The 17,521-nt window shown below is 40.8% G+C and overlaps 1 protein-coding gene across 1 annotated transcript in view; it reads left to right on the top strand.

The window, feature by feature from the left end:
• xylt1 (xylosyltransferase I) overlaps positions 1 to 17,521 on the top strand; it is a 63,536-nt gene that overhangs the window by 31,642 nt on the left and 14,373 nt on the right. Inside the window, exons 2-7 of the mRNA XM_088303650.1 lie at positions 1,935 to 2,505; positions 6,474 to 6,646; positions 6,996 to 7,198; positions 11,810 to 11,890; positions 12,477 to 12,693; positions 12,933 to 13,109. Of these exons, the coding sequence (XP_088159776.1) occupies positions 1,935 to 2,505; positions 6,474 to 6,646; positions 6,996 to 7,198; positions 11,810 to 11,890; positions 12,477 to 12,693; positions 12,933 to 13,109 (1,422 nt within the window). The remainder of the gene's footprint in view (positions 1 to 1,934; positions 2,506 to 6,473; positions 6,647 to 6,995; positions 7,199 to 11,809; positions 11,891 to 12,476; positions 12,694 to 12,932; positions 13,110 to 17,521) is intronic.

The following is a 17,521-nucleotide window of genomic DNA, read 5'->3' as shown; positions in this document are numbered from 1 at the left end:
TAGAAAGACGGTTATTTTCCTATCCCTGTTTGTGAAAAAAAAACATTAAATTGTTGGGGTAGAAATGGATCCATGATTTTGCACAAAAATGCACAAATTTTAATAAGTGTACGTTGGGATACAATAGGGCTCGATTATGGGAAAAAAACGTAATCACAATTATTCAGGAAATAATTGAAATTCACAATTCAAACGATCATTTCTTTTTGGGCGCAAAACAAGAGAAATGCAAAACGTAAAAAATATTATGACAAATCAAATTCTGTCAAACCTCGTGATTATGTAAAGTCCAAAAAATGCATTTTAAAATTCTAATTTGTATTCAAACTGTTGAAACATTTCAATAAACATTTTCAATATATCTCTTAAGTTTAAATTTCTAACTCAAGTATGCCTTGTCTTATAGCAATATTTACATTTCCATTTTTTTCAATTATGCCAATTTTATAGTCGCTGAGTGTAATAATCCTAATCATAATTGAATTTTGATTAATTGCACAGCCCTCGTATACAATTCAGCGCTGTTCCACTTTAGGAGTCGTTGCCCTTTCGTATGTACTCTTCTTATTGTTTGAGCACTTGGGAAATTGTGTCAGCTGTGTAATTGAGCTTGGAGAAGGTGCTTGCATAGACGCAAGGTTGATGACAAAGCGTCTGCTTTCCGGGTAAAAGCCAGAGAAAGACGTTCATAGAAGAAAGATCCGCTATTTCCACACTGAGCTGTTCGCTCAACTAGCAGCAAATTCACCTCTCGTGTTCCCCTTCTGTCGTACGGCGCAACGTTCTCCCCCACCTCTCTTGGCGCCGCTTTTCTGTGTCTTGTAAATGCTGAAGCACATCAGGGAGTCTTGTTGTTGTGAGCTCTATCTTTCCCCAGCTGCTGTTTGCTGTTCCACCTCCCATACTCCCTATTTTCTATTCCCCCCCCCCGCCCCCTCTTTTCCTCATGTGTTGAGCAAGGTGTGCAACAGTGACGTGGCAGCAAGACAGTTTCCTTTATTACCCGTCTGATGCATGGCACTAGTGATGGCTAAATGAAGCTTCAAATCAGCTTCATGAACCAGTCGTAGTATTTTTTTTGGACTCCAGCACACGGACTTGCCATTTTTTAAACCCTTTATTTAAACCAACAGTGCCATCTACAGGACTAAAAAATGACAACTACTGGCTCATGAAGCAAATTTGAAGCTTCTTTTTCCCCATCACTACATGGCAGCACATTTGGCTGCAACAGGCCAGCGCTTCGTGGGAGCGCAACTCAACCCGAGTGTCAGCGCTCCTTCGGTTCGTGATCCCCACTTGTGCTCACTGCCCCCTTTTTTTTTCGCTCTTTGCGCACTCTCCATTGCCCCCTCCCCTCCTTCCTTCCGCTTGTTCTGCTTCAAAGATAAATTGTTGGTTCAGTCGCACACGCACACACGCAGTCTTAGCGTGACACACAGCCTTCCTTGTCACATGCCACACTCCGGTTTCTTCTTATTCTGTGTCTCCAAGTGAAAAGAATTGCACCCAAGCATGCACACATACGCTCGAGCATTAACACCCACACAAACTCGCAGTCGTACTCTGGCCCTTTATCCCCTTTGGGTAATCTGTTTACGGTGAGCCGGGGCCATTTGAGGGAGAATTTAATTGAAACCGGGCTAATCTGATGATGGCACGGAGCAACAGAGCCCTCGCAGCCCAGCGTCACCTCCAGTCAAGTTGCACCTTGTAGTCCGCCCACTCAATACCTCAATACTTAATTTCATGCCACACAGTTGAGTGCGTTTTTGCCCACTCAAACATGCCACATTGATTGTTAAAGCAAAGTATGATATGCACCACGCTCACTCGCTTCCGATCTTGTGTTTTTCTTAATAGTGTGGCTCCCCTCTCGGCATGCCTCAACATTTAATAAGCGTTCCTCTCTTTCTCGTCTCTCTTCTTTACAGGATGGGTACTACTCCCATCGACCGAAAGAGAAAAGCAGAGTGGACAGCAACAATGAGAACTCTGTACCAAAAGACTTTGATAACATAGACAATAGTAACTTTGGCGCACGGTCGCAGCCGCATCGGCAAACCGTCGGAGCCACCAGCAGGAGGCAGCAGCGAGAGCATCAGCAGGAGAAAGCTCATGGCCAGCAACACGTCTGGCGTGACAACTCCCCTAACCTGGTTCGCAGCTCCAATGAAGTGCTACCTTTAAGCCACCAGCCACTGGCGGTCGCCAACAACTCACGCCCGGGTAGTCAAAGTGTGGCTGCAGGAGGGCCGCGGCATCGTGCCTCACACCAGGCCCAGCACAGGCATCAGCACCCTCACAGAAAGCAGGCGACTGCAGCGCCCCTGGAGGTGACCTACGACCAACCGCCCAAGTGTGAAATTAGCGGGAAGGAGGCCATCTCAGCTCTGTCCAGGGCCAAAAGCAAGGACTGCAGGCAGCAGATCGCGGAAGTCTACTGCAGACACAAGGAGGGCCAGTTAATGCCAGAAAAGGTCACTCGCTCCTGCCCGTTAGAAGGTGAGTTCATGAAAAATATTTCTATTTTGTCTTCTGAATGAATTTCTTGATATTTGGATTTGCATATATGCAATGCACGGTATGAACACACGCCCACATTGATTGTGATTGAAATTGGGATTTTTCATCATATGTACCTCAAGTTACGAATGCTCCTTTTTACGTAAAAATTCAAATGAAGTGCTAAACAATCAGAATGGCCCTTAAGAAACTGGAAACTGGTAAAGCGAAACAAGCCACTGGCGACAATACCGAATGTGGTCCTCATGTTGGCAACATTCCTGCATGGTGCAAGGAAGAAGGCCAGGGGGATTAACCCTGATAATCATTTGGGAGTCTTGACTAGGGATGGCTAATAGGATTTTGCACACAAATTGTAGGAAAACCGATGCACAGTGGAGACATGATTTATGTGGATGTTGATTAAATAGTGATGGTAATTGAATTATAATTTTCATTTCCTAATTAATATGTTATATGCCATATTTACTCAAATAGCAGTTTATTAAAAAAAATACAATTTAAGTTCATGTTGGTGACTTTTTAAATGGAATTACAGCCTTCACATTAACCTCACAAAACCTTTTTGGGGATGAAATATAATATATATATATATATATATATATAATAATTATTTTTATATTTTAGAATATTAAATAGGTGCTTAACTGGGGCTACATCCCTGCAATTCGTGTTGTCCCTCCGACTTAACAAGCCTCCAATGGATTTCATGTAGCAGAAGGAAAGAATAGTACCCTGAATGGTCTCTCGTGGACTAAAGACGTGTACCATTGCCATGCAAGCCAGATCACAGTCTAGTCAGTCTCAATCATCACATTTTTTTTTTTTTTTTGGCATGAGTGGCAATTCTTAAGTGAGGAGGACGCACGAGCCGTTGTATTTACACAGATGGAGCTGGAATGAACACACCATGTCAGCAGGCCTTGGAGAACAAAAGAAGGCAGAGTGACATTGCAACTTTTGTACACTCCCCTTCCCAAGAGCAAGGGTGTCATTTGTCTGTGCCAAGCGTCGTCTCACGTCGCAACTCACCATCCCATTGAAACCGACCGTGCGATTAAAGACACCACGAAATAGAAAAATCCTTTCCCCTGGTTGCTGGCCTAATAACAACGCCGCAGCTAAATGAAATCACTTGTCTGTCTTACTGTCCTTCTGCCTGCCTGCTGCCTGCCAATGTGTTATCGCTCGCTCTCGCCTCCTCCATTCCCATCCCAATTCAAGTCCTAACCTTGTTAGCGCAAAATTGTCCAATTTGATTTGATCAGTGTAGCGTCCTTGAGGCATTGGCGGAATTAGCAATTGTGTTTGATCGGATATTTGCATCATTGAATGCTGGAGGAACATGGTCAATCTTTTTGTCTACCATATGCTAACTCGGCTAATGATGATCTGTTTGTGTGTGATGATCCAGGGCTTGGCGGGGCTTTTGTGAAGTCGCATTTGTGGAGTCTTTTGCTAAAATTACACTTTGTAGGCAGTGAAGATTTCTTGTGACCGGACAAAAATCGCATCTGGCCAAAATTGTGAAATTGTTTTGTCGCCCCAGCGGGAGCACGTTCTTCTGCCTTGTAACACAGCTTTCGACGATTTCTTGTGATAGCGTTTCTATGCTGTCTTTAGCTAGCATCTCTTTCACTCGTCTTGCAGTGATTGGTCAGTCTGGATGTCAATCATTTGGAGCACATATTCTGATCGAACAATTCTTTTTTTTTTTTCAGAGAGATGAATTGAAAGGGATTAAATTTTATGGCAGTAAACTGGCCTCTGGAAGCAACAGATACTTTTTACTGGATTTGAATTTTTGGATGAGATTTACAAAACAGTAAAAAAAAAAAAAAAAGGGAAAAATAAATTAATTAAAAAAAATTTAAATAAATAAAAAAACGATTCACAAGCCGTTATGTTGGGAAAAAAAGAGTTGTTTATTGCATGTACATAACAATTTTGTTCTGTAAATGCACATAAAGGTACATGAACAGATTGTTAAAATAGTGCCTTTTAACACGGCAACAACTTTGTTCATTAAAACAGAACAGACCCAAGAGAAAAAAAAAATCGAGATTTATTTTGACTATTTTCTCAACTGTTGAGCGCTCCTACCGGGGAAAGAAAAATCCACAGAAAAGCCGCACTGTTGTATTAATTGTATTAATCAAAATCGAAGAAAAAAGTAGCGACTTATAGTCCGGAAAATACGGTAGAACTAAATATTTTTACAGCCTAGCCAAACAAACCCCAAGGATCTTGGTGGAGTTATGCATTCTACGTATCTAAATCTAAATCTAAATCTAAATCTAAATCTAAATCTAAATCTAAATCTAAATCTAAATCTAAATCTAAATCGGTTTACAAATAATCATTACAACATTGCTAAAGCAAACCTTTTCACTGTAAAATATCCTCCAGTGTCCAAATGACCGACAAAGAGAGTGGTCGCTTAAGACTCATGCAAAGTTTATTTATTTGTATTTTTGAATCTTTTCAAAAGACAGACGTGTGATCTCGTAAACCGATGAATTTACACATATTTGAAGATTCCTTCCCATTTTATCCCGACCTCACATGAGCATTTAAAACTGATGTTATGCAAAATAATTGAGGACAAAAGAAGGGTGAAAGCAGATAAAGGGAAGTGTAGTTTAAAGGAAGAATGATGAAGACTCTCCTGCTCAAGAGGAGAGATTTATTTTTTTTTCATTTTCCCGCTGTGGTGACTATTTTCTTGTCGGTCAAAATGACTCAATGGTGAAATCACATGACGTTCACACACTTGCTCATTAATTCAAGCTATCTCAGACGGCACACATTCAGGATCCTTTGTGAAACAACCGGCCCAATTATCCATGTGTAAAGCAAACCGGTGAACCTTCTTAGCCGGCCAGTAATTAGCAGTCTTCGACAAACTACAAATATTCCCCTCCTGGGATCTCTGAAGTAGAGTGAAGTGCAAGAAACAAGTAACAGGCAGCGTCAGGACGTAATGATCGTTGTAATCGGGTTGTTAACCCAAACCATCTTTGGACAACGGGTGAAGGCTTCTTATCCCATTCTGATACTCGGCTGTTAAATCTGAGTAATTACAGGGCCTTTAGGGCCAGACGCTGTTTTGAGTCGGGATGGACGTTTTGGGAGATATGACCTCCAGGGAATATAAACAGCTTCTTCGTCGTCACTCGAGAAAGGCTCGGAGGAACCAAAGCCCCTAAATGATAGTCATTAATCTCCTTAAGATGTGACATTGTAAACAAACATGTCATATAAGCTGGTTGTGCGCATTTGTTTTTAAGAACAGACAAGTCAATCATTGTCCGTTATACATTTTAGAGAATGTCAGAGCACAACTTCAGCAGGTTTAAAATAGTGTGATGATCTTAAATTTTGACTTTTGAGATCTGATTCAATTGATTTAATACTCATGCTTTCTTTACGGCAGTTGAAAATGAGTAAAGGCAAATCTTTCCATAGAAACCAATATGTGCTGAAATCTTTTATACTTTGATTCCGGATGCAACTTTGTGCATATTTACAAGGGTTTGCTGCAATAAATTCATTACAATAACAAATATTGAAGCCATAATAATGTTGATGGAGTATGTTGTGCAGTACGCTATGCATAATTCTTTATATCCTATTAAATAAAAAACTGTGATAACTGTCCTGTGGCAATGTTCTTGAAAAAAAATGTAAAAAAAAAATTTTTTTAAATGGAGATTTGGGCAAATTGTTATTTCTATAGGTTGCTCTGTTTCAAAAAGAATTTTCTGTATTCATCCAAGTGATTATTATTATAACTAAGCTACTGAATAGCTGAAAACCTTAGTTGCTTCAATACACGTTTTTTTTTGGTTTTTTTTGCAATTATAAAAAAAAAGAAAAAAAAAGTCTTTGAATTTCAATTCTTGTCTTTTATTTATTTTTTATTTATTATTTGTTCTTTTTTACAGGGAAAGCCAATGCTAATGTCCAGTGGGACGAGGACTCGGCAGAGAGCTTCCCATCAAATCCAGTGCGAATAGCATTTGTCCTGGTGGTGCATGGACGCGCTTCTCGTCAGTTTCAGCGTCTCCTCAAAACCATCTACCACACGTCCCACTACTACTACATACACGTGGATCAGGTGAGCGCTGATGAACACCAACAATTAAAGTCAAGGTTTCAGATTTCCACTCAAATTATTCCAATTTATTTTTGTTCATCCATTTTAAACTGGGACTGCTACAAAGAAGGTGGACTTTTACCAAGATGTTCGAACGACTTTACTAAATGAGTTTAAAGGACTGTACCAACGCATTTGAACAGCTCTATCAATGCGTTCAACACAGCCCAATCAAAAATATTTACTCCACGCTTCCGAAGAAAAACAATCATTTACATACATACATAATCATAGTCCTTTTTTTTTTTTTCTTTTTTTTTTACTGGATTGCCGCTAAGAAGGTCTGTTGTTTGTTCATTCCTTGCTGCAGCGCTCCAACTACCTCCATCGGCAGGTAAAGGCCTTGGCCGCTCAATACCCCAACGTGAGGGTGACACCATGGCGCATGGCCACTATCTGGGGGGGTGCGAGTCTCCTGACCATGTACCTTCGAAGTATGGCTGACCTGTTGTCAATGAGGGACTGGAGCTGGGATTTCTTCATCAACCTCAGTGCTGCCGACTACCCCATCAGGTAAAGTTGAGGCTGGCGCAATTGGGTCAAGAAGGATGAGGAAATTATACGTGCACAAGATAATGCTGGACAATCTGAGATCTTTCAGTCTATGGCGGAAATCCGATACACACGTTTTTTTTTGTGCTCCAATGGTTAACTGAGAGCTTTGAATAAAGAGTCTCTCACTCCAAACCAAACAGATCAATGAAGTAAAACGTCCGCAACTCCCAACCCGCTCACCTTCTTTTCCAAGTCTTTGTTTCGCTTTTTCCTCCATTCGCATGGTGACCTGATTACAATTAAATTGGCCGGGGTCAATACATATTGACGTTCTCCGCCTGCGGTGCACTGGATGGTCCAAACACCCTATCTCAATTTTGAACATGTTTCCTTAAAGAGGCCGTGGAAGGTAATTCAAGGCCATAAAGCACAATGTCGTCAAAGTAAACTTGGAGAGATTTTTCTTTTTCTTTTTTTTTTTTTTTTGCGAGTTTATTGTTCTTCAGTCTCTGCCGCATTTCCGAAGAAGCCACTCAGCAACTAATAAAAATGCTTCTATAAGCAGAGAGTTATCTCGACCGCACAGCCAGATGTCCACCAGTTGGATATCGACACGTTGTTCTAACGGACATGGCAAGTAGAATCTGATTTTTTTCCCAACTGAAGCCAAGAAATGGAATTTCTTCAAGTTTCAAGTTTAATCTCGTCCCCTTCCCGCCGTATTGATGAACGCGGCGGGCTTGCTGCCAATATGTTTCGCCGTCATGTCTTCAGTTCATGTCTTGCATCACGCGACATGTGAGCATATCTATCGTGTCATTGCATGATTGAAAGCATTGGTGAGAGTGCCAAGGCTCTGTTTTGCTCCTATTTTGCGTCCTCATTTGCATGCGGGTGATGGAGTTGGAAAAACAGCTGACAGTGGAGATTTTAAGACCCATCTGTTGGGAAATGAAACGATTGATGGTGCAAAAGAGGGAATTGAGATACTGAAATGACAGGGAGAAGGGAGGGGGTGAGATCAAGAGTGGAGGAAATGGATGTTTTGGATCCGAGCGATTCGAAAATATGTAAATTTTAGTCTTGTATCGTTGCAGAGCTAGTGTATTTGGAACAGTTTGGATTTGACCATGTCGACTGGCAAATTCGGTCCTTTCAGTGGCTTAATATGTGATGAAGTGTCTGGGGAGTTTTTTTTAAGGATATGACTATTATTTATCTTCATCTCAATGTCTGGGTGTACGTGTATCTGTGTTTATTTATGTCTGTGTGTGCATGTGTGTGTGCGTGTCTGTTTGGGTGTGTTAAGATGTGCGTTCTTCTTCTGCTTTTTCTAAACGTTATAAAGAATATGCGATTTTTGTTTCTTTTCCAAAGTAGTCATTGTGATTTACAGTAAATAAAATGTTTTTGATATCAATCAATAAAATTAGATTTGTGTTTATGTTTATGATATTTTATTTAATGAACAAAATCAGCACAAGAAAAAATATTCCAATTTGTATTAGGTTTTCTAAAAAGAAAACTAAAAGGTTGTAAAAATAAATAAATAAAAAAAATTAAAAAAAACCTAAAGAAAGATTCTGTAACATCTGCGGCATAAAGTAAAATTCTTATTATTAATTATTAAATCAAATGAAGTGATTCACATTCAGACTTCCGTGACATGATCCAATTTTACTTACCGTATTTTCCAGACTAGAAGCCGCTACTTTTTTCCTAGATTTTGAACCATGCGGCTGATACAACGGTGCGGCTTTTCTGTGGATTTTTCTTTCACCACTAGGGGCGCTCTATAGTTCAGAAAATACGCTAAATAATTCTCGATTTTTTTAAATGTATTTTTTTACTCTTGGATCTGTTCTGTTTTAATTAGCAGAGTTGTTGCTGTGTTGAAAGGCACTGTTTTAAAAATCTGTTTACGTACCTTTATGTGCATTCACAGTACAAAATCGTTCCGTACATGCAGTAAGTAAACAATTTTTTTCAACATGGAAAACTGCGGCTTATACCCTGGTACGGCTTGTATATAATTTTTTATGGCTTCCTGCGACTATATCAGCTTTGTGTTCCGGTAAACAGGCCCAGATTTCACACAGGATGACCACATTTATGAGTAAATTGAGACAAAATCATCATCAGTCTCCATCCTTTTTGTGACATGTTTGGTGGTTTGCCGTGAGATTTTTTTTCAAATGTGGGTTGCGAAATACTGATCTAAAATGCCCCACGAAAACTTGAATGTTGATTCAACTTCAATGCTCCATCCAAAATAATTTGTGATACAGATTTTCGCAGTCATGCAATATGTTTGAATCTGAGAACACTGGTTGCCAGTCTTTCCACTGTGACCATACAGCATTGGCAAGAATCCAAACGAGCGGAGGTGAGGGTGGTCTTTCCTGCTCTGCTCTGTCCTGACTACTGCTGTTGTTATGAGCGGCACGGGGGGGACAAGCATTATTTCCCCTCTAATTCCCAGATAATGTCTGTCCTGCCGCATGGCTGCCCCTCAAAGGCAAATACAGAGCCACTCGCACCAATTGGGGGCGGGGGGTATGTGAGTGTGTACGTGTGTGCGTGTCCAAAGAGGCCAAAGGATGAGTTACACGCATGCTTTGCCAAAGAGTGTGACCCTTTTTTTCCCAGCTTTTATCTCCACAGTCTCCTTGTGCTTACCTTTTTCCCCATTTAAGCCCCTCTCATTGACTTTGCAGCAGTGTTTTAAAATGATTGAGCTTTGTCTGACAACTCACTGCTGGACCCTTGTCTTTAATTTCGTGTCTCGCGTGCTAATGTTATTGCTAGTCGTTTTTTTGGACATGACGGTAGTGAAGGAAAATGAAGCTTCAAATTTGCTTCATGAGCCACTTGTTGTATTTTTTTAGTCCTGTAGATGGCACTGTTGTTTAAAAAAAATGTCAAGTCAGTCTGCTTTCAGCCCAATGTTGAACAGAGTCCGCCATCTGCAGGAGTCCAAAAATACTACAACTGGTTCATGAAGCACATTTGAAGCTTCATTTACCCATCACTATATGACGGTGTCTGCTTCAAAACCCATTGATTCGTTTTATAAATAGGAACCAAAAGTAAGAACATTGTGCAAGTTAAACATTTTTGTTTAAATCCATTTCTTCTGACAGAGATGATGTATGTGATCCTTGTCAAACGCGTTGGAGTGTCTAGCAGTAACCCGTCAACTGTAACATGGCACAATTCCACCCTGGAAGCATATAACAAAAGTCCTAAGCATAAAAAGAGCACATTATAAATTCAACAAGACCACGGAAGTGAATCAGTGCCATCAAGATGAAGTTTAATTGACTATGATATTGGGAAAAGTGCACGGTTTTGGTATGCCTGGTGGAGTGTGAAAGCAGAGTCTCGTGTGTGTGTGTATGTGCGTGTGCTCTTGTTTTGATGACATATCAGGACATTTTTATGATACACCTTCAATCTGAGGACTCGTAGAAAAATGGGCAGAGTCTCGTGTGTGGGGGTGTGCGTGTGTGTGTGTGGGTGTGTGTGTGCGAGCGAGTCTGCAGGGGTGTTATCGTGTGTGTGTGTGTGTGTGAATACTGCTGAGAAAGAGAGCAACCCGAGGCCTGACAGTAAGCAAACTCGACCCAATGGACTCAGGGTGACCGCTCAGGTGGCAAAATTGGAGTATGACACTTGCTGTGTGTGTGTGTGTGGGGGTGCATGGGGGTGCATGGGTGTGTGTGAGCGTGCCTTCAAGCGTTTTTTGTGCCACTGCGCATGTATATTGTATTGGCAATGTGCAAACTAGCCGTCACCCGGGCATGCATGTGTGGGTGGGAATACAGCACGGAGACAGAAGGCTGTGTGTGTGTGTGTGTGTGTGTGTGTGTGTGTGCGCACAGCATATCATCAGTTCGACTTTATGGCTCAGGACCTCCTAAGATAAGCCCCCCAGGCTGTGAAATTGCTCCTTGAAGAGAAAATGACATTAATATGCGCTTGTCCCCCCCCCCCCCCACCTCACTGATCCTTGTGTTTTTAACCGCAGCCTTGCCGCTCTTTCCGAAAGGCAGAGCAAAGCATGGTGAAAAGGCTCCAAACCAGATGAAATGACTGGGGCATTTCGCCCGCAGAGCAAAGCTTTTAGCCTGTCTGGCCTGTGTATGAGAGAACACTGCCCTGCAATGTAAAAACCAGCATGGAGTCTTTCATCAAAATAATGGCGACACAATCTTTGCTATGATCCCAAAGTAGGCCTCCGGGAAAAACAAGCAGTTGCTGAGGTCATTAAATAATCCATCTTCAACTGTTGCGTTTTGTCTTTTTTTTTCATGGAAATGTGCTGAATGTGACAAACTCAGTATTGTCGATTCAGGTTGTGATGGCGGTTTCCTGTCAGACCTATGACATGCATCGCACAAATTTGAAAAGGAATTGATAAGATTTTTAGTTACTTGAATTTTATTTGAAAATGGGGCAGTTTAAAATCAGCCTTCTGAATGTGGTGAAATGTCGCACTTACTCTGATTGCTTTATTATGTTTTTGATTTTAACGACATTCAAATACATGCTCGTAGTGAAAGACAATTTCCAGCCCACAATGATTTTTTTTTTTTTTTTTGCATAAGCCTTTTTCTTCTGTTTTAGGACAAACAACCAGCTGGTGGCCTTCTTGTCCAAGTACAGAGAAATGAACTTCATCAAGTCACATGGCAGAGACAACGCCAGGTGAGTCATATTTCTCAGCAGTCATCCTCCACTTCTGGACTTTTTCGAGTAATATGGTGGCATGTGTAGATAAAAAAAAAAAATCTCGAGCCATTTAATCGACATCCTAAGAAACATAATGGCACAATCGATACGATTAAAATTCCCGTACCGGATATTGTTGTAGTGCTTAAAAGGGAACTTAAATAACCTAAAACACTTTTCGAAAACAAATCTCTGCTGTCAAAATTATTGAATAAAAATTGACCATGAAGTATTCCAACCATTAATATTTTAAAATAAAATTGGAGTAATTTTCTTGACCGAATCGACTTTTAATATTTAATGTGATAAAAAAAAAAACAAGGCAGCATTATTTCTTTTATGTATTTCAATTTATTGTTCATTTTATGGCAGCCATTACTCGAAAATCAGTCGGGAAATCTATTATTAAACATCATTATCAAGCAAATTTTGCCAAAAGATGACTTCCAATTGAATGATTCGTCTTGTTTTACTCATCACAACAGTAAATTTCAGTCCGATAACACACGCCAGCTTTCGACGACATGATTCACCCATTTAGTCATCCTTTTGTTTCCACCAGATTCATCCGCAAACAAGGCCTGGATCGTCTCTTCTTTGAGTGCGAAACCCACATGTGGAGGCTGGGAGACCGAAAAATCCCAGAGGGGGTCTCCGTGGACGGCGGATCCGACTGGTTCCTTCTGAACCGCATGTTTGTGGAATATGTCATCAACACCAAGGACGATCTGGTCACCAACATGAAGCGCTTCTACGCCTACACTCTCCTGCCTGCCGAGGTAACGCTCCGAAAACACATTTTCATATTTTTTCCAAACACTGAGTGACAGGTAAGTGAAACGCTTTGCTAATAGACTTTGCCGTTGACAGGCAAAAATAACTTGATGTGAAGCTTGGCTTTGTGACTTTATTCAACTCATGGGAACTTGCATTTTAATTAAAAAAAAAATAAAATTCTATAAATGTTCCTCGTCTCCCATTCAACTTGTGCCACATGTCCGCTTGTTTTGTTTTGCAGTCATTCTTCCACACGGTGCTGGAGAACAGCGCCTACTGTGAGAGCATGGTGGATAACAACCTGCGCATCACCAACTGGAATCGTAAATTGGGCTGTAAATGCCAGTACAAGCACATCGTTGACTGGTGCGGATGTTCCCCTAATGACTTCAAGCCTGTCGACTTCCACCGCTTCCAGGTAATCATAACACCCTCCATTAATTTCGCTTTTTTTTTTTTTTTTTTTGCTTTGCAAAGATCGATGAACTGGCCTGAGACACAGACAGTCGCATTAGACTCATTTAAACAGTTTTTTTTTTTTATTTCATGACATTTAGATTTTTAAAGTCATTATTGAAATAATTGCTTGTACATTCACAGAACACACTTTTTTTTTTTTTTGGGACATTTGCGCAACGTTCACTCACAGTCTCTGACCGGCTCTCGCAGTGCTTATCAAGTCAAAATAAAATGTCAAATATTTGTTTGATTATAAATACTGGTGGCCAACTGGTTAATCCGCCTCACAGTGCAGAGCTTCAGGGTTCTATTCCGACTCCGGCCTGCCTGTGTGAAGTTTGCGTGTTCTCCCCGTGCCTGAGTGGGTTTTGTGCGGGTATTCCGGTTTTCTCCCACATTCCAAAAAACATGACTGGCAGATTAATTGAGCACTTCAAATCATCCGAAGTTGTGATTGTGAGCGCAAATGGTTGTTTGTCTACGTGTGCCCTGTCATTGGCTGGCGACCAATCCAGGGTGTACTCCGCCTACTACCCGGAGACAGCGGTGAGGATAAACGTCTTGGATAATGCTTTGAATGAATTGTTATTCCCCATCCGGCATCTTTTCTAGTATATATTTTTCACCTTGGCTGTTTTATCACAATTGCTGTGCATAATTTAATGGCGGCTACTTTTTGTAATGCATTTTAAATGATGCCCTTTAAGATGATATCATGTTCACGTGTGTATACCACAGATGTAATTTTAATGAGTGGTTTACATTTTTTATATCATGTGCCCTCTGTATGCAAGTACCTTCTTGTGGAAAAAAAACCAACACATTTGAACTCTATGAATATATAAAAAGAATATAGAACAGCCGAGCGTGACCTCCACAACCATTGCATTTTCTTATGTTGCCCTCTTTGAAAATTGTATTGCCCACCCTCGATCCAATGAGATCTAAAATTGTCAAGAATGCTGGAGTCAGAAGTTTTCGTATGATACGACTGCTTCATTGATAATGTGGCAGAGTCATAGTTTCAATCGTTTTTTTTTGGTTTCATTAGATTTTGCAGGGGTACTTAATTATGTGATCATTGCGATAAAAATCATTTTGAGAGCGTCACAGACAAAATGCACAATGTTGTCCCCTTCTGTATTATATATATATTAAAAAAAAAAAGCAGATTTGTTTTGAATTAGGTTTTAATTGCAAATTGACAAAATCATTTTCAATACAATTGAAATGAAGCCTGATGAGGGTGAGAGAAGTGTGCAAATTCTCCCGCACGCCGCTTTGAGGGAACATTGGTCAGCTTTAACTCATCCAGAAGGACTTGGAGGGTCATGCTTCAAGTGCCGCTGTGGGCGATGAAATTGCAACTGGTCGTTAAAGATATACGAGCGTGCGTTCGGACTACTCTTCAGGGGCTTTTGAGCAAGGCACGTGCCCGGAGCCCGACCAAAATCAGCTGGGGGCCGCAGACGCATATTTTTATCTGCTTTATTCTGACGTTTGTCCTGTCTGAATGGTGACCAACAAAAATATATGCACCGGAGTGTAAATTCACATTGGGTGATCCTAATCATCGTTTAATTTATTTTTTTTAAATTGAAGTTTTACTCCAATTGGCTCCAAGGTTAAATTCTTGAGTGAAATATTTATGACAGCTCATTGATTTCCCCGCAAGCAGTTTGATGAAAACACCTTACCAACAAAATGACCCATAAGTGGCAAGCACACGGCTTATTAGTTATTTTTCGACCTCCACGCTTTATTTTCGACATGCGAGTGTTCCTGTAGCCCTCAAAATCAATAAGTAGAAAATGATGACCCAGAAAGTGAACATTTGAAAAGTAATTAGACTCTCCTTGCCTTGGGTATTAACAGGAGGAATAGGATAGTTAGCTTTTTTTTAAAAATGGAAGCAAGTGAGTGGCAGTGACCCCGGGAGCCTGTCAAAGATTCGGAATCCCAGTTGGACTTTTAATAAGCTCTTAAAAAGTAACATCTGTGGCACAAAATGAAAACGTTCCGCCACTGTTAAATACCTCTCGAAGTCATAAACTTTTTCAACCGTGACTCCTGTCCTTCACATAGTACTTGACTTGCTTGCCAGATCGCTCTGCCTCCTGTCTCGACTCACTCGCTGGCGCTCAAGTGCCAACGCATTACCACAACTCCCTGGCCGGGCTGCTGGCCTTGGTTGGCACCGCGGTATCAGTGAAGGCCATCCCTGGGCATAAAGTAGGGAACAAAAGCAGGCTTTGCAGGAGCGTGCCAGGCCCCACTATAAATAGGACTTGATATCCCACTGAGCACAAAATCTGAATTTCCCTTTGAATCTTAACTTTACAGGAGATAGAAAGCAGAACATTACCGTCGACCATATAAAAGTTGTGAATTTGGCTTTGCGCATTAAAAAGACATGCAAAGACTGAGATGCCTTTAAGTTACTCGGGACGGAAGAAGATGGAAGGGAATTTAGCAAGTTTTTGAAATTGCAAATCCCACATCAATCCATCCCTTATCTGTATATATATATATATATATATATATATATATATATATATATATATATATATATATATTAATTAAAGATTAAATAATTAAATGGAAAATAAATACAAAATTGGATAAATAAAAACACATTATGTCGCTTTACTGCAATATAAGGGCGGTTGTGTGTGAGAGTTCAGCATGGAGATGGCTCTCGGGAAGAAACAGTTTTTTCAGTCTGTTAGTCTTTGTTTTGATGCACCTATAGCGCCTGCCAGAGGGCAACCGGTTGAACAGGTGTGAGCTCGGGTGAGTATTGTCTTTGATGATAGAGCTCTGCTGAGGCACCGGGTGGTGTAAATGTCCAACAGGGAGGGGAGATGGCAGCCAATAATCCTCTGCGCTGTTTTGACTGTCGTCTGGGGTCTCGCACTCTGTCTGCCTCGGTGCAGCTGCTGTACCAGGTAGAGACAGAGTATGTCAAGCACAGGGAGAACATGAGAACTCCACACAGGAAGGGCCGGAATCGAAAACCATGATCTCTGCATTGTGAGGCCATCGTGCTGATGTCAAATTATTGTTGACTATTTGCCATGACAACCTGAATGTAAAGTCTAAATTCGTTTTATTAAGACGTCCATGTCATTATCTTGGAATTTTTAATTTGTAATTTTTTTTTTTGCCAAAATCATATTCAGTGCGACATTATTATGATCAATCAATGAAATCGCCGCTATGAAGACTTTAAAGTAGCACATCGATGTCACAAGCCTTTATTTTGCAACGACTCCAGAAATCGTCTAACATGACGATAATAGCTCATGTTACAACTGGTCCATTTTGCGGCGTAATTATTTTGAATTGCCGTCATTCTCTGAGAACTTGAGCTTGAGAAAGAAAGCGGCGGTGTGCTTTTTAAATGGGTCATCTTTGTGTAGTAATGCATTTCACATTGCATTTGGGAAGCATGTGGGAAAGACTGGCTATGACAGCACCGAAGGGCATGTCAAAACCCACTAGTTCTGGGAACATTTAAGCACCGAAATTTCCCACCTACGCGTTCCATTTAATTGCTGGAACCACGCACAATCATCTGGTGCCATGGAACATCAAGCTGGCAGCCTGGAATGACAGTTGCAACATGAGAAAGAAACTGAGATCCCCGAAATGTGCCAAAAGTTCATTTGATCTCCTTTTTTTTTGTTTGTTTTTTAGTAGGTTGCACCAAGGTGCTTGGTGCGAGCTAACTATTGGGTAATAGTTTTGTGTCTGTGGCTGACAAGAATTGTCTTTGTGTAAACGCCAAGCTGCGGAGGCGGCAGATTTCATGATGCACCTCCAGCCAAACAAGCAACAGTAGCAAGGCCAGAGAGTGTGAGATGAGCACGGGTGGAAAAGAGCAAATAAGGCAAAAAATAACCAAAAAAAGAAGAGTTGAAAAGACTGCATGGACTACTTTTAAAACGAACTAACAGAAGTACGTAGAAATTTAAATGTAGTTTGTCTGAATAGGTCCAAAGTTTCCGAGCAATCCTCTAATGAAGCTTTCTGGAATTGTTTTGGAGCAAAAGAAATATTCAATCCCAAGTACGTTTGAGGGCAATTAACATTTCCTCACATTACAGCAACGTGTCAACATGAAAAGTTGTATATCAGCCTTCGCATTCTGTTTCCTTCGCTCCTTGTCAAATTCTCTATACCGCTTGGCATTACATCTGTGATTAGAATCTCTAAATCTGACTAAGCCCCCCAGTATGTACGAAGGCGTAAGACAAGATATAGCATGGCTCAAGTTAATCACAAAATTGGAACGGGATCCCCATATGTGATTTTGGCTCAACTTCCAGTTTGATATTCTAGAAAGACTTTAATCATAGTCCCCCTTTT

The sequence above is a fragment of the Idiotropiscis lumnitzeri genome, chromosome 8, assembly GCF_059441095.1.
Source record: "Idiotropiscis lumnitzeri isolate Australia: NSW breed Sydney's pygmy pipehorse chromosome 8, RoL_Ilum_1.0, whole genome shotgun sequence".
Classification (NCBI taxonomy): Eukaryota; Metazoa; Chordata; class Actinopteri; order Syngnathiformes; family Syngnathidae; genus Idiotropiscis; species Idiotropiscis lumnitzeri.
The sequence above is the reverse complement of the archived record's forward strand: the minus strand, read 5'-3'. Positions and strand labels throughout refer to the sequence as shown.